Source organism: Gobio gobio, assembly GCF_949357685.1.
Source record: "Gobio gobio genome assembly, chromosome: 9".
Taxonomy (NCBI): Eukaryota; Metazoa; Chordata; class Actinopteri; order Cypriniformes; family Gobionidae; genus Gobio; species Gobio gobio.
This window is the reverse complement of record NC_137115.1, coordinates 49,579,391-49,603,182: the sequence shown is the minus strand read 5'-3', so window position 1 is coordinate 49,603,182 and position 23,792 is coordinate 49,579,391. Positions and strand designations below refer to the sequence as shown.

The following is a 23,792-nucleotide window of genomic DNA, read 5'->3' as shown; positions in this document are numbered from 1 at the left end:
TGTGTGTGTGTGTGTGTGTGTGTGTGTGTGTGTGTGTGTGTGTGTGTGTGTATTATATAAACATAAACTTTTATGTTATATGTGATTAATTGTGATTAAACGATTTGACAGCACTTATAATAAAATATAATATAATATCATATAATTAATATAATTTTGATGTCAGTAAAAGCTATATAGGTCATTTGATTTTATGCTATGAAAGTTGGTATTCATTTGGGGAAAAAATTATCTTCTCCAGTATGCCAAAAGGCAGCCTTTTAATAAAACTTTCAATAAATCCAGGCCCAAAGTACCACATAGATAATGGGGGGCCACTATAGGTGGTGAATGTCCCCTAATATCCAGGTTGCTGGTTAATGACATTTCTATGATCGATTCCTCATTTACTCCAAATATGTGGTTACAGCCTTGCAAAGTATCAATACTTATTTATCGGTACATTACATTGATTCAACACTGCACAACTGTTGGGAATTCATATACTCAAAATTAATTTAACAGATAATTGAGTGGCGTTTCCCTTAGTGCACCTTGTAATAAATCAGATATTTCCTTAAAATATAACCCATTAAATATCTCGTTCAAAACACATTTGTGCATTTACTAAACCTGATGCATTAATTCTGGGTTGAAGTTAAACAAGGATAAAGGTCAGTGCAAAATGGCCTTAAATAGAAAATATTCATTTATCCCACCACATTATTCACAGTAAATATTTTCTGTGATTTTTTTTCCATTTCAAATTTTCTGCTATTATGCTATTTTGATGTCAGTAAAAGCTGCATTTTGGTCATTAGATTTTATGCTATAAAACAGAACTTGGGACATGCAAACATTTATATTCATATTAAAAAAAAAACTTTTAATTGTAATAGGTTTTTTTTAATGCATGCTAAAAGGCAGTATAAAACTTTTGAATTCATTTTAAATGTATTTCAGTCATGTTCTCCCTTTATTTTAGAATATTTTATTTCTCTTTGCACGGAGGGAATATTGCATGCAATGGCATACATCATTTTTAGAAAATGGCTTATGACATATCTACCAGATGCCATTAGCCGCATGTTGATATGTTCACTACATCCCTAACCATTTTTGAAGGAAACCTACCCTGAGTGAAGAAAGCTTTTCCTGCCAAGTAGATGAGTTGACAGTCAGTGGTTTCCGAGGCACTGTCTCAGAAACCTTTCTCCTATCAAGGGGGGCCATCTGGAGTTATCCAACCAATCAGAGTCCAGCAGGGTGATCAAGTGAAACGAGTCCGCATGGCTCTTACCACCCCCTGCCATGGTTCATCTGTGCTCATTTCCTGTACATCCTCTGGGTTTGCTGTGTCCAATCCACAGGAAATGGTGGACGCCTTACACACAGTGTTTAACAGTTATTAAAAACACGAAGCAAACGAGTAAATGTTTCAAATATGGAAACATCTGCATTCTTGGGTAATATGTTTCCTATACATTTTGTATATTAACTAGAATTACACAAGTAAATATATGTATATAATGTATTTAGATAGATTATATATTACATCTTAAAATATGTGTAATCGGACTACAGTTACTTTTTTATTGATTAAATGGTTGCATGTTATTCTCACAATGGCATGGATTCTCTCTACTTCTTCTTTTTTAACCTTTTAAGTTTTCTTTTCTAAATAAAACGTATATACTTTCAGAAGGTCTTCCAGGTTTGTGGAATTATTATTTGAATGATCAATCAGTGAGTCATTTAACCATGTCTATATTGTATTATGAATATATTAACCAATATATTTTCTTTCTCTTTGAATTTTTCTATCAGTATGGTAAGATTATCCTTCAAATCAATGTGACAAATGAGTTAGGTCAAAAGCAATCTAAAAGTAATCAAAAAGGTAATGTACTACTATTTTTGTCATGTAATTTGTGTGTGTGGCCTGGTAAACCCTACATTATGGGGACAAAATGTCCCCACAACAATGGCAATATCTTAAAATTCTTGTCCTTGGGGGGACATTTTAGGTCCCCTGTCCCCATGAGGAAAACAGCTTATAAATCAGTGATGTTTTTTGGAAATGTAAAAATGCAGATATTTTTCTGTGAGGGCTGAGTATAGGGTTATGGGATATCACATACACACTCTGGGGAACATCAGAGGCTTATATCCCTGATAGAATAATACAGTTTGTCAGTTTGTAGTATAAAACTCATCATGTCTATGGACAGTCCCCATAAGTCCCCGTGTTTTTTTCTGTCACGGTGGTGGGGACTTCAACCTGAATGCACACTGACTCATGGAGACTCGTGTCACCGTGGGGATCTAAATTGAGTTCCCCATGAGGAAACAAGTTTATAAATCAGAATGAGTTTTTCTTTTTGAGGGTTAGTGTAACGGGAGAGAATATACAGTTTAAAAACCATTATGTCTATGGAGAGAACATGGACATGAACCAGACATGTGTGTGTGTGTGTGTGTGTGTGTACCTACTTAACCCAGAAGTGAGATAAACCTGTCAAAACTCCATTTGAGGTTGTGCTCATTTCTTAAAAATGTTTTAACACTTTTTTTAACACTGTCTAACACTTGACGGCTGCTCTGTCAAGTCCTCGTCGTCGGTGAGGAACCTGGGAGTGCTCTTTGATACCAATCTTTCGTTTGAAAGCCACGTTTCTAGCATCTGTAAAATTGCATTCTACCATCTTAAAAATAGCTATATCTAAATTACGGCACATGCTCTCAATGCAAAATGTTGAACAGTCAGTTCATGCATTCATGATCTCAAGGCTAGATTATTGTAATGCTCTACTGGGTGGTTGCCCTGCTCGCTTAATAAACAAACTCCAGCTGGTCCAAAACACAATCAGCTCGAGTTCTTACTAGAACCAGGATGTATGACCATATTAGCCCAGTTCTGTCAACACTGCACTGGCTGCCTATTAAACATCGCATACATTTTAAAATCTTGCTTTTTACTTACAAAGCACTAAATGGTTTAGCTCCCCAATACTTGAGCGAGCTCTTAACACAGTATATTCCATCACGTCTACTGAGCTCTCAAAATTCTGGCCAGTTGATAATACCGAGAATATCCAAATCAACTGCAGGCGGTGGATCCTTTTCCTATTTAGCACCTAAACTCTGGAACAGTCTTCCTAGCATTGTTCTGGAGGCAGACACGCTCTGTCAGTTTAAAACTAGACTATAAACACATCTCTTTACTATGGCATACACATAAAACACTTTTTCAATTAAATGATTGTTAGGCTGCATTAACTAGGTCAGCCGGAACCGGGAACACTTCCCATAACACCTGATGTACTCGTTACATCATCAGAAGAATGGCATCTACGCTAATGATAGTCTCTCTGTTTTATCCCGAGGTTTACTGCAGTCAGCCGGATCCGGGCCGTATCCAGATCAGATGGTGGACCTGCGCCCAGACAAGACCAACGCATGACACTGAAGTGTCTGCAGAGACCGTGTCAATTAGACGCCCCCTGAAATTGCCTCATCGACACGGCATCCTCAATAAACCCGTCTCCGGCGTGATAACTCCGCTTGTTCGAATATTCCTATTTAATAATTGTTAAATCGATAAGTCATCCTCAATAAAACCCGTCTCCGGCGTTTTGCCTCCGATCTTTCGAATATTGCACTTTAATAATTGTTTCATCAATATGGCATCCTCAATAAACCCGTCTCCGGCGTGATAACTCCGATATTACGATTATTCCTACACTGAAAAAAATTATTATGGCAAGATTAAATTAAGCATAATTCATTTGTGCTTGTTTAAATTATTTAAATTTAGTTTTTTTATTTTAATTTAAAAAAATGAATTGGTTTAATGGGAATTGCATGTGTTTTTGTTTAAATTGAGATAAAATAAATTGATTGCGACCACTTACGCTAAATTTTTTTAGTAAATTCAACGAATCATTTTTTTCAGTGTATTTAATAATTATTTAATTGACACATCATCCTCAATAAACCCGTCTCCGGCGTGTTGCCTTCGATCTTTCGAATATTCCGATCTATTATGACCTCTGACCTGTAAAGTTGTCAGAATAATAATCATACGCTGTTTGTTGATTGACCAGAGGAGAACTGGCACCCTGACTGAGCCTGGTTTCTCCCAAGGTTTATTTTTCTCCATTAGGTCACCTGATGGGGTTTTGGTTTCCTTGCCACTGTTGCCTCTGGCTTGGCGTGCTCAGTTGGGGACACTACATTTTTCAACTAAATATCCAAATAAATCTAATTATTAAACTAAATTAACCATATAAACTAAATTACTGATCTACACTCACCTAAAGGATTATTAGGAACACCTGTTCAATTTCTCATTAATGCAATTATCTAATCAACCAATCACATGGCAGTTGCTTCAATGCATTTAGGGGTGTGGTCCTGGTCAAGACAATCTCCTGAACTCCAAACTGAATGTCAGAATGGGAAATTTTGAGCATGGCATGGTTTTCGGTGCCAGACGGGCCGGTCTGAGTATTTCACAATCTGCTCAGTTACTGGGATTTTCACGCACAACCATTTCTAGGGTTTACAAAGAATGGTGTGAAAAGGGAAAAACATCCATTATGCGGAAGTCCTGTGGGCGAAAATGCCTTGTTAATGCTAGAGGTCAGAGGAGAATGGGCCGACTGATTCAAGCTGATAGAAGAGCAACTTTGACTGAAATAACCACTCGTTACAACCGAGGTATGCAGCAAAGCATTTGTGAAGCCACAACACGCACAACCTTGAGGCAGATGGGCTACAACAGCAGAAGACCCCACCGGGTACCACTCATCTCCACTACAAATAGGAAAAGAGGCTACAATTTGCACGAGCTCACCAAAATTGGACAGTTGACGACTGGAAAAATGTTGCCTGGTCTGATGAGTCTCGATTTCTGTTGAGACATTCAGATGGTAGAGTCAGAATTTGGCGTAAACAGAATGAGAACATGGATCCATCATGCCTTGTTACCACTGTGCAGGCTGGTGGTGGTGTTGTAATGGTGTGGGGGATGTTTTCTTGGCACACTTTAGGCCCCTTAGTGCCAATTGGTTATCGTTTAAATGCCACGGCCTACCTGAGCATTGTTTCTGACCATGTCCATCCCTTTATGACCATCATGTACCCATCCTCTGATGGCTACTTCCAGCAGGATAATGCACCATGTCACAAAGCTCGAATCATTTCAAATTGGTTTCTTGAACATGACAATGAGTTCACTGGACTAAAATGGCCCCCACAGTCACCAGATCTCAACCCAATAGAGCATCTTTGGGATGTGGTGGAACGGGAACTCCGTGCCCTGGATGTGCATCCCACAAATCTCCATCAACTGCAAGATGCTATCCTATCAATATGGGCCAACATTTCTAAAGAATGCTTTCAGCACCTTGTTGAATCAATGCCACGTAGAATTAAGACAGTTCTGAAGGCAAAAGGGGGTCAAACACAGTATTAGTATGGTGTTCCTAATAATCCTTTAGGTGAGTGTAATTACTGAACTAAAGCCCACATTGTCACTGTATGATAATTGAAATGAACTGATGACATCACCGTTTTCTCCAGAACGTCTATACGGCTGGATACAATTCTGTTGCATTATTTTCCTGTTTAACACTGTGAAGCTGCTTTGAAACAATCTGCATTGTTAAAAGTGCTATATAAATAAAGTTGACTTGACTTAAAAATGCACAATGTTTTCTGTGAGGGCTATGGTTAGGGTTATGGGATAGAATATACAGTTTGTACAGTATAAAACTCATTCTGTCAGGATTACTATCGTCAAAGAGATAGACAATTAGCATTTAGTTTAGATTGGCGGTATGGTTCTGTTCTGGGCAAGAACTCCCTGCGCATCCATGCAGCCTAGCATGGATAAGAGCAGGGAGAGCAGTGATAAACCCCCCTCAGGGTAAACAGAACAGAAGCAACGATGTATTGCAGATAGCATTAATGTCAATATTAAAATGTACAACATAATTCGGGAAATTAGTCTGATTCAGGGGGAATCAGATGCCAAATCCTGACTGACGAGTGGGGGAGCTGGGGGTGGAGGAGGGTAATTGGCCCCGGAGAAACGCGATAGCAGCTGATGATACTGAAGGAGCTTATATGCATGCTGTGATGGACGTCATATAGGTAGACGTGATCAGCTGATGCGGCGAGCTTGACTAACCTGACCTGCCAGAACTAACGCTATACGCTGGATTTATCTCCATATTATTTATTTGCATATGGATCCATGCAGAGCTGAACGGAATCTTGTTTCTTTATAGTGGTTTCTTAGACTTTTAAAAGGTTTCTTAGACTTAAAATGTTCTTCACAATTAGAAAAAAATTATCATTGAAAGCTTTTTTGAGGAACCTAAATAGTTCTTCACTGTGAAAACTCCCCATTTGGAACCATAAAGAAATGTTTACTTTGAAGTTTAAATATGTAATTAACAAAAACTCATGAAAAGTAAAAGTATGGGCACAAATACATAGTGTCTCTCACATTTGTTAGGATGAAATGACGTTTGCTTGAGTTGTAAGTCAGAAAAGAGTAAAATCCTGAAGGGCGATCACTGACCTCTCTTCAGGGCTAAACCGTCACAGCAGCTTTTGGCTGAGATGCTGCCACTGATGTTGTCTGGGACCCATTCAGTGTCCCAACAGTGTTGTGCAGGGTGTTTTATCTCCTGTCCCAGTCCCGCCGCTGACACTACCCGAGCAGCTCTGGCAGGAGATAAGAGGAGTTTACGCTAACGACATCCAGCAGAGATAGATCAGAAGTAAACGGTTCATTTGCTGTGGCTGTTATAACTTCATGGCAATTACAGATGAATGTGTTTTCATACGATTGTGTCTTTAACAATACTTTATCAAGGTTAACATTGTGTAGGCCATAGGGTAAGTGTATTTTTGAAACTCAATTATTGTATTGGCTCAAATATCTTGCCTACAAAAAATATTTTAAAGATTCCCACTGCATACAATTGTGGTGATGGATAAAACACATGGCATACTTTGGCTTAAAATGTTAAAAAGTGGCCAAAAAAGAGACATGGGGAAGATGACCCCAGCCCCCAACCCCTGCCCTAATTTTTTTCTCCTATATGTGACACAAAATCTCATCTCTGCACTTTTGATGAATGGCTAAGCTATTTTTTAATTTCGTCATTTCATCTGAATATCAACATTTGTGAGATTTAGTCAGTTTTGAGGTTAATTGATTCTGTGTCTCTGGAGAACAGTGATCTATGTGAATATTTTGAATATCAAATTTGTTAATGAGGGTTTTTTTTAGATTTGTGGAGTAGAGTTATAGTTATTTTGAAGTAAAAAGATAAAATTAGACCTTTGGGGTAAGATGAGCCACCCAGCTATTCGGCACAGAAGGCCCGAGTGGCCATAGTGTTATTATTTTTAAATTGAATAATTATTGTAATTAATGGGGTTATTATTCAGTATTTCCTTTAATTGACACATGACATATTCGGTGTATATCCTTTTGTCTTTCAAACACATTAAAATGAGCAGATCCACATAATTTCATATTTATTCACAATTTTCTTGTCATCTAAACCTCTTTGACTTGATATATTTACTTGAAGTACACCCAGAGATTTTAACTTAAGTTAGGTCAATAATAATAAATAATACAATTAAGTTTATGGTTCTCTGATGTTGGTTAATGGTCACATGACATGCAGGTAAACAAATAAAATATTTAAAAGTGTTTTATTTTGAAAGAGTTTTTATTTTTAAATGATTTTAATGTTACGTTTTTCTAATTTAATTACTTAATAGCTTTTCATTAAACTCGCAAACCCTCTGCAGTTCCATCACAAATCCCAGTCTAAAATATATTTTCTTTCTCTTTTAATTTTTCATAAGTGTTAGTGTTTACATACGATTATGACTTTAACAGTACTTTATCAAGGTTAACATTGTGAAGGCCACGGGGTAAGTGTATTTTTGAAACTCGATTATTGTATTGGCTCAAATATCTTGCCTACAAAAAAAAATATTTTAAAGATTTACAAAATTATTGGTAGCACTTTATTTTACAGTCCTATGTACTATTACAGGCCTATTTTCTGCTGAACCTACACCTAAACCTAACCTTAACCCATGTAGTTACTTTATAGCCTACCTGATAACTTGTCTCAAGCTTAAATGTGTGCTAATATGGTAATGCTAGAATAGCGTGGAGAAAATAATTCAATGTAACCGAGTTCTGATCTTTAAAACATACACAACCATTGTGACAACCAGCCCCGGACTCCCTTCATTAATTATGTTGCAGCTGTGTCCTTAGCAATTGGTAAACATCACCGCTCTGGTGTTAATTCTATAGCTATTTGTTTCTTAAATCCCTCTATTGTTTGGATCACTGGTAGTCCATTTGCTGAGGAGTCTGTCTGTTTGAGCTCGTGACATCTCCAGTCACGAGTCGTCGGGTTTATAATTGACTGTAGCGGCATGTAGGAGCGCTATTTCCTCTCATTGTCGAGCGGTCGTGAGCAGGAAGTCGGAAAAGAAAGCAGAAACTGAGGGGGCAGGGCCATTTAAAAATACCTGCTCCACTACATTAACGGGACCACAGACAGCAGCCGTATGGGACAGTGCTGCTGTGAGGAGACACGCTTGACGTAAACGCTGCGTTTATCGCGCAGTTGCACTGGAGTAAATAAACAACGCGTTTGAGGGACATCTGCGTGAGAGCACGTATTATGCATACACAACATACAGCATGAGGACTGAATGCTTGGAGACAGGAATCTGATGGACAGCATTGGGTGCACGTACGTGATGTGTGCTATGGGCTGTTGATCTCTAGTGCACTAAGAAGGCAGCAAAGCAGGTGCATCTCTGAAGCGGTCATTCAGCAGGACGTTGATGGTCTCTCAGCACTGCGAGTTTGGGACATATCACATGTACTGAATTATTCCTGAACCATATTTAATATGGCATCTACAATTGAACGGAAAACACTGGAGTCGAACGAGTAAGTCATTCATATTATTGTTTAGCTTTCCATATTTTTTTCCATTCAAAAATGTTTATTGTAGGATATATAGACAACTAAAATAAGCGCACTACCTTAGGGTGACATGGGGGAGATGCCCCCCTTAAGAGCAATGTGCATTTACTTGTGCAATTTTTTTTTACATATTTAGATATTATTTTTAGTTTAGCATGTGATTATAGGAAATGTATAGAAACATTTGCTAATTTATAGAACAAAATGTAAAAATTAAATTATAACAAGAGGCCATCTTACCCCACTACTAAACGTTTACAGAATTTTTAAATGCCTTTTGATATCATTCTTATTAATATTTATGTTTTAGTGTCATTCATGTAAAATTCTAAATTTAAAATAGAATTTTGACAATTTTGTTGAATAACCAAAAATGATTCTGTGACTTAGGCATGTGGATATTTAGGCTGCATATTTAACTGTCCATATTTTAATTGAAGATATGTCATAATAGCAACACTATGAATGCAAATTGAACGATTTCACTCAACTAACCTATAGGTTGTAATGAAAGCGAAGATGTCAATTCATGGAAGTACTGAATAATTACCCCATTAATTACAATATAAAAAAAATAACACTAACAACATGCCACTTGGGGCCTTCTATGCCGAATAACTGGGTGGCTCATCTTACCCCAATTGTTTATTTTGTATATTTTTAACTTAAAAATAAAAACTATAACTTTTACTCCACAAATTTCAAATCATTAATGTGTCCACATATCCCTCATTAACAAATAAACACAAAAAAACTTTGATATTCAACATCATAATGCAGTGTCATAGATCACTATTTTCCAGAGACACAAAATTCGATCACTTAACCTCAAAACTGACTAAATCTCACAAATGTTGATATTCAGATGAAATGACAAAATTAAAAATAGCGTTGCCATTCATCAAAAGTTGGGGTTAGGTCATCTTACCCCGACTTACCCTATTTGTTATTATGAGCAAAAGTCTCTAAATTTAGGATTGTAAACAGACACGGCACAAATTTTTGCCTTTTTTTTGGCCACTTTTCAAAGTACACAAGTCAAAGTATGAGTTTTATCCATCACCAGTTGTATCTGGTTGGAAACTATAGGGGAAAATGCTTTTTATAAGACCCAAAAGAAATTAGCAAACAATAAATTTACATAATTTTATAAATCCTATATTTCCTATTATTTGTTAGGAGAATAGGAATGATAAATTCCTTGGAAAAATGTGTATTTCTTTTTATGTATTTGTATATTGTGAATAAATTAGTATTTTAATACTTAGAACAGGGCCACTGACATATTGTGAGGATTATATGACAGAGTAATAGGCTGTGTGTGTGTGTGTGTGTGTGTGTGTGTGTGTGTGTGTGTGTGTGTGTGTGTGTGTGTGTGTGTGTGTGTGTGTGTGTGTGTGTGTGTGTGTGTGTGTGTGTGTGTGTGTGTGTGTGTGTGTGTGTGTGTGTGTGTTTTCCCCACAAAACGGCAATATCCAAAATCCTTGAACTTGTCAGGACATTTTTTTGCCCCCATGAGGAAAATAGCTTATAAATCAGACTAAGAAAATGTATAAATGCATAACATTTTCTGTGATGGGTAGGGTTAGTGTAAGGGGAGAGAATATAGAGTTTGTACAGTATAAAAATCATTATGCCTGGTAGTCCCTATAAAACACAAAAACACGTGTGTGTGTGTGTGTGTGTGTGTGTGTGTGTGTGTGTGTGTGTGTGTGTGTGTGTGTGTGTGTGTGTGTGTGTGTGTGTCTGTGTGTGTGTCTGTGTGTGGATTGGTAATCCCTACGTTATGGGGACAAAATGTCCCCACAAAGATGGCAATATCCAAAATCCTCGTCCTTGTGGGGACATTTTTAGGTCCCCATGAGGAAAACATCTTATAAATCAGACTAAGTGATCTTTTTTGAAAATGTAAAAATGCAGAATGTCTCCTGAGATGGGTAGGTTTAGGGGCAGGGGCAGTGTAGGGGGATAGAATATACAGTATCAAAACCATTACGCCTATGGAAAGCCCATAAAACATGAAAACCCAACATGTGTGTGTGTGTGTGTGTGTGTGTGTGTGTGTGTGTGTGTGTGTGTGTGTGTGTGTGTGTGTGTGTGTGTGTGTGTCTTTTATATTGTAATTATTTAAATCTTAATAATAGGCCTACATTCATATCCATTTTACATATAGGCTACCAAAAATGGCACTCCTATCTGTATCATGAGGTGTTTTACTTGCTTCCTTTAATGAAGCTTTGGCACAGACATCATCCTTGAAAGGAGTTAAAAGTGCAGTTTGGACTTTTTCTTATACGTAACAATTCTGTATAAAATAGAATAAAAATAAACATTTAGTTAAAAATGTTAACCAGAGGGAATACGGGCTAATGTGTGCAGTGACCCAAAGCACATAATTTGCCTACTGCACTTAACACTTTTCTCCCTTGGGATCACGTGTCAGTGGTTACAGCTTATTTATAGGCCAAAAACAAATGTAGGTACATCTACAAAAAGGTAGAGCATCTGCTTGCCATTTTTATCTGTAGGCTATGGAACACACACAGGCTATAGAGTGTTTTTAATAAAGTAGCTTACGCACTAGTGACATCTGCTGTCCGTAATGGTGCATCGCATGTTGATCCACAGGGAACCCGTCGATGAGGTGCTTCAGATGCCGCCGTCGTTGCTGACCTGTGGCGGCTGTCAGCAAAGCATCGGGGACCGGTTCTTCCTCAAGGCCATAGAGCAGTACTGGCACGAAGACTGCCTGAGCTGTGACCTCTGCGGCTGCCGCTTAGGGGAGGTGGGCCGCAGGCTTTACTACAAACTTGGCAGGAAGCTGTGTAGGAGAGACTACCTCAGGTAAGACTGGCAGGCGAGCATTGAGCATTTGAAGTCGGCGTGAAACAGTTGCGATAGTATTTTCTTCCCTATTGTGACATATATCTGAGAGAAACGCTTCTCGAACAAGAAACGATGTAGGAGGGGATTTGATTGAATGGCTGTGGTTTATTATTGCTGTAAGTTTGAGTGACAGGTTGTCTCGCCCTCGCGCCAAGTAAACACATCAGAGATGTTGCAAAAGGAGGGGAAGTTTAGATGTTTCCACATCTAAACAATAAAGTAAAAGATTTCTTTTAAAATAATTAATAAGTGTTACCTTGCAAGTCACTACCTAAAAAGTTTAAAAAAGGATATTCCCTCCAGTTACTCTTTCTGTGACAACTCGGATGAAACTGTAGTTCATCTTTTTTGGCATTGTCCCTTATGTTTTGGCAAGATGTATTAGGATTTATTAGGAATGGAATTTTTAAATAATGTGTGTTGTATTGGAAGGATGTGGTACTAGGCTTCATTGATTATGATCAATCTAAAAAAGGTCAATTTTTTTGTCATTAATCTGATCTTGTTACTCACTAAATTCAACATTCATAAATCTAAATATCTAAATGCTAAACATCTTTTCCTTATATTTGTGAAAGAACTTGAAAAATACCTCTTTTCAATTTTTCAGTGTCATGTAATTCTCATAATTTATTAATATGTTTAATTTATATTATTCCCCCAGTAGTTTTTGTTTTGTTCTTCTATGCTGTTATTATGTATTATTGCTTGTGTGTTGTTTTGAGCAACAATTAAAAAAATATATAATAAAATAAAAATAAAAAAAGGAGGGGAAGTTATTTTGATTAAAGATTACAAGGTCACACGGATTTTAAAATAATAATGATATGCACTGCAAATCATTTATAAATACTGTGGTATTCCATAAAATGGTGACTTTCATTTTCAGCAAATCATAATTTACATGTAATAAGTAAATAAATATACATAAATTGCACGTGTATTTCCTGGCGTTAAAATGAATGTTCTTGAGAAGCATCTATTGTGGGATAGTTCACCCAAAAATGATAATTCTATCATCATTTACTCACCATCAAGTTGTTCCAAACTTGAATTAATTTCTTTCTTCTGCTAAACAAGATGATATTCGGAAGGATGTCGGTAACCAAACAGTTGATGGAAACCATTGACTTCCATAGTAGGAAAAAATATTACCATGGAAGTCAATGGGGTCCATTGATTTTTTTAGTTACCAACATTCTTCAGAATATCTTCTTTTGTGTTCAGCAGAAGAAAGAAAAACAGGGTTGTAACAAGTTTGAGGGTGAGTAAATGATGATAGAATTATACATTTTGGGTGAACTATCCCTTTAAGACATTTGTAAATTACTGTATAATAATCTGTAGGTGAATAAACCTTGGCCTTTTCGCTGAATATTACCTAGTTCAGTGCAAAAATCATTGAATTCTCACGTCTTTTCTATGAATCAAAAAATGGGGACTATCTTTTGTATGCTTTTTGTTTTTTTAATACAAAATATTAAAAGTGCTGGGCAATTGATAAATCACAATTAATTGCATCCAAAATGAAAGTTTGTGTTTACATAATATATGTGTGTGTACTGTGTATAATTATTATATAAATACACACACATGCTTGTATATATTTAAGAAAAATGTTATATTTATATATCAAATATTAATATATAAATATGTATACACATGCAAATATTTCTTAAATATATACATGCATGTGTGTGTGTACTTATATATACATAATAATTATATACAGTACACACGCATATATTATGTAAACACCAACAGCACTACAAAATATACTACTCCATATAACACTATTATATTGAATAATGATTATGATGTTTGTTGGTCCAACTGACTGGTTTTAACTGATTCAACAAAAATTACACTATGAAAAGTAATCATTGCAAACCGATTAAATAGAAAAAATGGACAAATTAAGAAATATTTTCTCATTTTATTTAATATTTTCACAAACTGTGAATATACATTTTTCAAATGCTTTTGATATTTTTTTTTATTGAGTACGTGGATGTACTTTCACCCACATGGTGTGTTTGTGTGTGTGGTGATGGGGTGAGTGTGATTTCATCAAGTACAACATGTTTCTGGGATGCTGATCCTGGAAGAACATTCCAATCAACCAATCAGATTTGAGAGATTTACAGTTAATGTCATGTTTAGCCTTACAGCAAGGGTTAGGGGCTTCTACACCATTCATATTCATCTATCATTTCCCTCTGATTTTAGGGATAAGTTATGGGTTTAGGGGTAGAGATAGGATTAGGACTGTTTTGAACGGGAATGTTGTTCCAGGATGAACAAAAGTAACATGTCAAAAGCGTAACTTTCGGGAATGTCGAAAATTGTGTGCAAAACAATCCCTGTTCAGGCCCTGTTTATAGTAAACCGTATTATTTTAATTCAACATAATAGTTGGTATGTGACTAACTACTACCTGTTAAGTGCATTAATATGTATGTTTCCTTCTCTGCAGACTGTTTGGTCAGGACGGGCTCTGTGCTTCCTGTGAAAAGAGGATCCGGGCCTTTGAAATGACCATGCGTGTCCGTGACAAAGTCTATCACCTCGAATGCTTCAAATGTGCTGCCTGCCAGAAACACTTCTGCGTTGGAGATCGCTACCTGCTCATCAATTCAGACATTGTGTGCGAGCAGGACATTTTTGAGTGGACCAAACTTAACGGCAGCATGGTATAGTGTTCTGCTTAAATCATGAACAAAATGTAACATCCTGTCAACATTTGCAAGAAACCCTTTACTAAAAGAAAAAGAAGAAGAAGGAGAATTATCTTTCTAGCTCCAGGAGCCACCCGCCATGTACATCATCTCTGTATTTTTTATTTAAACTTGCGATAAATTGCCACCAGCAACATGAACTTGTTTTTCTATTAGTGTATTTTTAATAAATACGGTTTGTAATGTTAATTGCAATAAAAGCTGATTCCCTTTGCTACTTTCACAGAAAGTTAGATTAGTGTTATTTGTAACACAACCGCCATAATATGTATAGACATCTTTCTTAGAGCCTGAATAAACAATATTACCCATACTCTGGATTTTTCCCACTCCAAACAAATGTGTCTGTATACACAGGAGAGACTCGCTTACCAATAACAACATATTAAAAGACGGCAATAAGTAATAAATGCTATTTCAAATATATACTACAAGCAATAAAGTATTACTATTTAAACGAATTGGCATGTATACACTACTGTTTGGTGTCTGTAAGATTTTCTTTATGTTTTTGAAAGAAGTTTTATGCTCACCAAGGCTGCATATATTTAAAAGGTAACTAAACCCTAAACCAACTTTTGTTTAGTTAATGATCTGCAAGACTGGGGCTTTATTAGGTGCTGTTCATTGATTCGAGTAAATGTTTTGACATTTGGGTATAAAGTGTTTTAATTCTATAATATATGGTGTAAAACAACAAGCCTGTAGTGCTCCTCTCAGAAACTGAAGCCTCTGCGCCTCGATCGCCCCCCCGGTGGTTGGTCCCGGTGTAGCTCATAAACCCCACCTCTCCATGTATTAGAATGGACGTGAGGCACACTAAACAATTCAATTACACTTCAAATAATTGTTTCCTAAAGATGGTTTCTGTCATTTTAGGCAGTTTTTATTACGATGATTTAATTTCAAGTGTTCGTTTTTTAAATAAGTTTAGTTTTAGTGAGTTATTTGATGCTATAAAAACGGGGGGTGTGACGTCATGATTGACAGCTGAGATTTTTTCGGGAGAAGATTGGAGCTTTAGCTTTCATTTCTACATTTTCTACAGTTTATTTCGCACCATCATAATGAATTGTTCTGCATATGTGAGAGTGTGGGCGGGCTTTTGATAATCGCGCCTCTACTTCCTGCTTTCTACTGCGCAACTTGTGTGGACAATAGGTGTTTATCAATGTCAAGGATCCTTCCTCTGCAGGACTGGTCCTTCCAAGTCACTTCCTTCAGAGGCTAGGCGAGGCTCCTCTTTAGCATTCGGAGAACACGTAAATGGAACAGGCTAGCAAGTGCGCGTCAGCCTCATTACGTCAGTGAAAAGGTCCGTTAGCCATCAATAACGTCATTTGTATAATATCAATACGGTTGTAATTTGTACTGGCATTTAAAAGTTAAACTTTACTTATATTTACTACGGTTATAACAAATGTTTGGTAACGTAAATACTTACACCTGAAAGCATATTGCCCCGTTAACGCTCCGACTCCGCCAACGTCCGATATTTTGTATTTTTTGAACAAGATAGCAAAGCTGCGCGCATAGGATTGTGGGTGATCTGAGAACGCTAAGTGCGCAAAGTCTACTCGTATGCATCCTTTCCTGTATATGGCATATTTTTCGAACGAAGGACTCAGACCTTGGTTGAAATTCCGAGGATCCTCGACATTGGAACAGCCCTTCGACGGATGTCGATGACGTAGCATCCTCGGAATTCTGGCTTCCGAGGATCCTTCCTTGACATTGAGAAACGCCTAATAAAGATTTTCATAACTCCGGTCCCGAGATCACTACTGCGCAGACTCGGTCCCAAGATGTCAGCTCCGTGTGCGGCCTACGAAAGCTTCAACTCTGGTCAGCGGAAGTCAATGAAGTCGTGTCGTCCATATTTTTTAAAACCGTCTGAGTGCTGCCCACTTAAGGTTGAACGGTGGCCACTGCAGTTGAATTTTCCTATTGGACGTTGTAGGTCATCGTGACGCATGATGGTTCTTCCAACGGCTCACTATCCGCGCCCCTGGCACGAGCTCACCACACCCTCAGAAATTTTTTCCCCAATCACATGATGAGAACGGCTTCTATTCCCGCCCGTCATGTGTACAGATCATTTTCATACTTGAGATGCACTTTCAAACCCTGACACACAAGTGGTTGCCGTGGTAAAGAACAACAATACCGTAACGTGCCCTCTCAGTCCCGCCCTCGGTTCATCCCCTCTGTCTCCGCTTCACTGTCAAATATTGCCAGTGGGAGGAGTTAAGAGCTGAGCTGGGGTTTAGTTACCCTTTAATGAAAAATAGAGTAAAAACAGTAAAATTGTGAAATATTTGTACAATTTCATTTAACTATTTGAATCAGGGTCGTAACAAGTCCCCCTCCATAATAATTAGAAATGGCCAAATTGCCCCCCCACCCCAATATTTGAAATTATTGCACTGCTCTCCTGCACTCCATTCACGATTTTACAGCGCTTTGTATGTTAGGATTACAAGAAGTTTTAAAAGTTAAATTTTTAGTCTGGCCTGCCTCAGGTCCAACGGCGCTCATAAATGTCAAAATGATCAAGTGGTACTCACTGCAGAGTCGAATGACATTCAGCTCCTCGTCTCTGGAGCTCCAATGGGGTGGAGGGATAGAGTTGTGGGTAGGGTTAGGGTGTGGTTGGATATTCTTGCTCCAGCCATTAGGCACAAATGACATCAGGTGTGTTCGACATCGTCTGGATGGAACCGATCGGCGAGAGTAGCCGCGTGCAGGCGGGGAGGAGCTGCAAACGGAGACGTGAAGTCGGACACTTTCTGCTTCCCGCAGTGACGCTCGCGCTGTGTTTTTCACAGCTGAAGTGAAATAAATGCAATATTTGTCAAATACACAGACGTTTCAGAGACATTTTCATTCAATACTGCATGCACTGCTTAAAGGATTAGTTAACTTTTAAATAAACTTTTGCTGATAATTTACTCACCCCCAAGTCATCCAAAATGTCCATGTCTTTCTTTCTGCAGTCGAAAAGAAATTAAGGTTTTGGATGAAAACAGTCCAGGGTATTTCTCCATATAATGGACTTAAATGGGCCCCAAACGGTTCAAGGTCCAAATGACAGTTTAAGTGCTGCTTCAAAGGGCTTTAACAGTACCAAACGATGAATAAGGGTCTTATCTAGCGAAACAATCAGTTTCTGCGAGAAACCGAGCAGTATTTATGCTATTATTTTACCTCTTTTCAGACGAACGTGATCATCTCTGAGCTCAGCCATAACTTCCGCTAAGTGAGGTCAAAATACGAACGTGGTCATAGATATATCAATTGTAGATGCCTAATTAGATTGATCCGTACAAGCGCTAATGAGGTCTACAACCCCAAATCAGAAAAAGTTGGGACAGTATAGAAAACGCAAAAAAAAAAAAAAAGAAGTGATTTCTAAATTTACTTTGACTTGTATTTCATTGCAGACAATATGAACACAAAATATTTCATGTTTTGTCCGGTCAACTTCATGTCATTTGTAAATATGCATCCTTTCCTGTCATTCAGACCTGCAACAAAAAAGTTGGGACAGGAGCAATTTAGGGCTAGTAAGGAGGTAAAATGGTTAAATAATGATGTGATTTGAAACAGGTGATGTCAACAGGTGATTGTAATTATGATTTGGTACAAAAGCAGAAAGGAAGAAAGGACAAGAAAGAAAGGTCTAATCCTTTAGGAGCAAAGATGGGCCGAGGATCGCCAGTTTGCCAACAAATACGTGAGAAAATTATTGAAATGTTTAAAAACAATGTTCCTCAAAGAAAGATAGGAAGAGATTTGGATATTTCACATTCAACAGTGCATAACATAATAAAAGATTCAAGGAATCTGGAGGAATTTCCGTGCGTAAAGGACAAGGGCGCAAGCCTAAGCTGAACAACCGTGATCTCCGATTCCTCAGGCGGCACTGCATCAAGAATCGTCATTCATCTATAAGCGATATCACCACATGGGCTCAGGACTACTTTGGCAAACCTTTGTCAAGTACCACAATACGTAGTTACATCCACAAATGCCAGTTAAAACTGTACTGTGCCAAAAGGAAGCCCTATGTTAACAGTGTCCAGAAGCGCCGTCGACTTCTCTGGGCTCGGAGGCATCTGGGATGGACCATCACACAGTGGAAACGTGTACTGTGGTCAGATGAATCAGTATTTCAGGTATTTTTTGGGAGGAATGGACACCGTGTGCTCCGGACCAAAGAAGAAAAGGATCATCCAGACTGTTACCAGCAACAAGTCCAAAAGCCAGTGTCTGTCATGGTATGGGGTTGTGTCAGTGCCCTTGGCAAAAGTAACTTGCACTTCTGTGAAGGCACCATTAATGCTGAAAAGTACATAGAGATTTTGGAGCATAATATGCTCCCTTCAAGAAGACATCTTTTCCAGGGACGTCCATGCATATTTCAACAAGACAATGCAAAACCACATTCTGCACACATTACAAAGTCCTGGCTGCGGAAGAAGAGGGTACGGGTACTTGACTGGCCTGCCTGCAGTCCCGACCTGTCTCCAATAGAGAATGTGTGGCACATTTTGAAGCGCAAAATGCGACAACGAAGACCCCGTACTGTTGCCCACATTAAGACTTGTTTGCAAGAAGAATCTGAAAAAAATTACACCTGAACTGTCTTTTAAAGGTAGGGTAGGAAGGATTTGGTTAAAAAACTTTTTTTTTCAAATTTGTTTAAACTCTCTTTATATATCAATACATAATTAAAATGTAATTACTCTGAAAAAGAAAGTATGAAAATTGAGTGCCTGTAGACCTCTCACGACTGTGACTGTTTTAAAGACAGCTCATTATTTCCATTCACTCCACCTTCTCCCTTCTGGGCTCTTTCCAAAGCCACGCCCCCAAAACACATGAACGCGCTACACCGATCGCGATCAGCTCAGCTCAGCTGCTGGAGGAAGACGCATTATTTACCTGAGACGAGCGGAGAAGAAGGAGCGGAGTGCATGTAGTGACATCATGTCAGAATCACATGTAATAAAAAAATCTAACTTTATCATTATGAATATAAACAAATAAGATGTATTTTAGTACTCACTCTCAAGCTAGAATAACGATACTGGTAAAGTTGTGCACACACAACACAGTGTCTACGACACACACAGATACAAGATAAAAACATTGGTAGAGTATATAAAAACAAACCAAGGGCCGAGATAAACGTGCAGGTAAAGTTCCCGGTGAACATGGTAGAAGAGTTTAGACAGAGGATAGTAGCTAAAGCTAAAAAGTTCCTGGATGCAGTGTACTAGCTTTTACACATGCATTTTGTTATCTAAAGTTATATTTTTCGAAATTCAACACGACAGCGATCAACTTGAGCTAAGCATATTGAGTATTTATCATCTCTATTAATGGCTCGCTAGGTGTATAACATTGTAACTTTATGCTAAGTAATGTTATGTTAGCTATATTAGGCAGCTACGTGTGCTAGTGAGACATGCTTCATGAAAACATAAACCAAAAAAATTTATAATCAAAATGAAAGATTACCTGTCCAGCAGAAATACAGCCTCTTGAACTCAAACGGGTGCGTCAGGGTTGCCAGGTTTTCACAACAAAATCCGCCAATTGCTACTCAAAACTAGCCCAAAACAAGCCTGATCGTGTTTCTCCGGTAAAAATCGCATTTGGGGGGTAAAATATGTGTCTTTTTGGTAGGGCTGCCTGCTAAAATTCGCAAATCCCGGGGCAAAACATCACATAATTGGGGTCGCTTCAACCCGCTGACATGAAAAACAGCCCGCGGCAACAGTTTTTGAAGTAGCCCGTCTTGGCAACACTGGGGCGCACATGTGGGCAGATCCTGGAGCAAAAGCGGCGGTAGCCATGGTAGCGAGAGAGAGTGACAGTCGCCCAAGCCAATCACTTGATTCGGCCCGAACGAAAATAATGAGCGGTGTTTATTGCAGATTAAAAAGTCTAGAGTCACTCGATTTTTATACTCTCTTTTTCAGAGTACTTAAATTTTAATTATGTATTGACATATAAAGACAGTTTAAACAAATTTGGACAAAAGTGTTTTAGATCAGACTTACCTACCCCACCTTTAAGTGTTGTGAAAAGGAATGGCAACATTACAAAGTGGTAAATGCTTTACTGTCCCAACTTTTTTTTAAATGTGTTGCAGGTCTGAATGACAGGAAAGGATGCATATTTACAAATGACATGAAGTTGACCAGACAAAACATGAAATATTTTGTGTTCATATTGTCTGCAATGAAATACAAGTCAAAGTAAATTTAGAAATCACTTCTTTTTTTTTTTGCGTTTTCCATACTGTCCCAACTTTTTCTGATTTGGGGTTGTATGACCACGCTCGTATTTTGACCTCACTTCGTGGAAGTTATGGCTGAGCTCAGAGATGATCACGTTCGTCTGATAAGAGGTAAAATAAAAGCATAAATACTGCTCGGTTTCTCGCAGAAACTGATCGTTTCGCTAGATAAGACCCTTATTCATCGTTTGGTATCGTTTAAAGCCCTTTGAAGCTGTACTGAAACTCATTTGGACCTTGAACCGTTTGGGGCCCATTGAAGTCCATTATATGGAGAAATACCCTGGACTGTTTTCATCCAAAACCTTAATTTCTTTTTGACTGCAGAAAGAAAGACATGGACATCTTAGATGACATGGGGGTGAGTAAATTATCAGCAAAAGTTTATTTAAAAGTGAAAAAAGTTAATTTACAGCGTCTGTTTGTTCAACATATAAACCTACACTATCAATGAAGTGGGGTCTATGTTTTTTTAAATCAGTTTTATTTTTGATAAACATGACTATATAACATCGCGACTATATGAAAAGAGGTTTTAACCGTTATAAAAAACTGATTTGTGTGCATTAGTGGTTTTAGAATAAACACGAAACACACGTGATAGCTGTCATGCGGTGAATCTGGCCAATCGTGGAACAGCTGTGTCGTCATCGCAGTCCGTGCAGCTGCTCAGGAGAAACTGCACCGGCTGTATTAGACGACTACTCTCGAATCGCTCTCGCTGTACTTTGATGCCATACGTCACGTGGCGTCAGCGCTGCCTTAAGTCGGACAAAATTTCGAACCGGCATGCACTGCTTCAAGTCAGCCGCCGATCGGTCTGCGCATACCTGTATAAGTCGAACAAGCCTACTCGCCCCTCCTCTCTGGAGTTCTAGTGGGGAGGAGCTACATAACTCCGCCCAAATGATTGAGATGGCCAATTAAAATCAAAGTAGGCAGGGTTTACGTTTTCTTTTGGCTCGTTCAGTCTTCACACAGACACGCGCGTCAATCTATCTATCTTTCCGGTGAAATCACAAAACAAAATGCACACAAACGTGTCCATGCTCTTAATATACAATCATAGAACATCTTTTATTTTAATGAAGAAGAAAAACTATATGAGGGCGGATTAGAACCTGTAACCTTCAAAATGGTTTACAAAAGTTCTACCACCAGACCACTAAGGAATTCAAATGCTGATTGCGGATCTATGTTTTTATTCACTAACAGGAAGAATCTCGAGACTAACGATAAATGTGACACAAATTAATGCAAATATTATTTGCAAATAGTCCCAAAATTATTATTTCCCAACTAGAACTAGACCTAGGATTTCGTTCACTGTTCTGTTTCTTTATGCTTTATAAAAATAACAAAATTATTAGAGTTTAAGTGGTTAAGTGATCATGAGTTACTGGATAGACCCATTGATGCATTTTTTCAGTACTATATCTGGAGATACTCTTGCGTTCAAACGGTAGACGCGAGCTCGACACGTTTTAAAAAAACCGCGCAAGTTTACAGCGCATGTTCTTGAGACTCCGCAACAAAACTGCCAAAACGTAATCATCATTTTGCCTATAAATATGTGACGATTCCGTATTTCACGAGAATGGGTGGCAACCGTAAAAGTAGCCTACTCCACACGACTCCAGGGGGTTAATAAAGTCCTTCTGAAGCGAATTGATGGGTTTGTGTAAGAAAAGTACCCATTTTTAAAACTTTTTAAAGTAAAATATCTAGCTGCCGCCAGACCGCATTCCGTATTCAACATACAAAGAAAGTGTAACGCCTCTCGCAGTTCAAAACGTTTATGCTACGTCCGACGTCATCATTACGCCAGTTTTCGTAAATTGAATACAGAAGGCGGTCTGGTGGAAGCTAGATATTTTTAATTATACATGTTAAATATAAATATTTTTCTTACACAACCCCATCGATTCCCTTCAGAAGGCCTTTATTAACCTCCGGAGCCGTATGGATTACTTTTATAATGGATGGATGCACTTTTTTGGGCTCCCATTCACTGCCATAAAGCTTGGAAGAGTCAGGGCATTTTTTAATATAACTCCGATTGTATCCGTCTGAAAGAAGAACGTCATATACTACACCTAGGATGGCTTGAGGGTGAGTAAAAATGATGGGCTAATTTTTATTTTAAAGTGAACTAATCCTTTAACGTACACAGGTCAATCAGTCATGTTAGATAATATTTTCATTTTAATCCAGTTATTTTGATATTAATTTAAATGTTTCTTTCAGGAAAATGCGTATGCACTTCACTTAAGTGAAACACCACTATCATAGACAGTAGTGAGAATGAGAACAACTGGTCAGATACTATCTAATCACATCAGCCAACTTAAGGCCTGATGCTATTGAGAGAACGTTCTCATTTACATCCAGTCACACCAGAAAAAAAATAAACAAGCAACTGAAAAATATACATATAATGTATGTATGCTATATTGCCCATACCTTGGAGGTCACAGGGTTCAGGAGACCTGCATGAGGGGGAAAGCGAGACTTCTGAAAGCCAAAGGCTCTAAACAGAGTTTGAATGCTATTATGTGTTTTCCATCCCACTGCCCAGCTTTGAAAGAGTTCTGATGCTGAGCTTTACCAGAAGCCAGTGTTGAGACAGTGTTAACAGAGCTGCAGTGAACCTGGCTTGGCTGGACTGACCACATCCACTCCACATGTCAAAGACATTTTTTTGTTAGTTGTACCACCTCTGCTGTGCCTCCACTCATTCATAAACAGTTAAACAGGCCACCATGCCACTAATGGAAATTGTGAGGCAGTCAATATGTGTTGCAGCTGCCTTTAAAGCCTCTAAAGTGTG

At 38.1% G+C, this 23,792-nt stretch overlaps 1 protein-coding gene across 1 annotated transcript; it reads left to right on the top strand.

The window, feature by feature from the left end:
- The first annotated feature begins 8,428 nt into the window (after positions 1-8,428).
- On the top strand, positions 8,429-15,122 carry lmo2 (LIM domain only 2 (rhombotin-like 1)). Its single transcript, XM_079826212.1, has 3 exons — positions 8,429-8,992; positions 11,657-11,872; positions 14,391-15,122. The coding sequence occupies exons 1-3, from the start codon at positions 8,952-8,954 to the stop codon at positions 14,611-14,613; spliced, it is 480 nt and encodes a 159-aa protein (XP_079682338.1). The 5' UTR covers positions 8,429-8,951; the 3' UTR covers positions 14,614-15,122.
- The last annotated feature ends 8,670 nt before the right edge of the window (positions 15,123-23,792 follow it).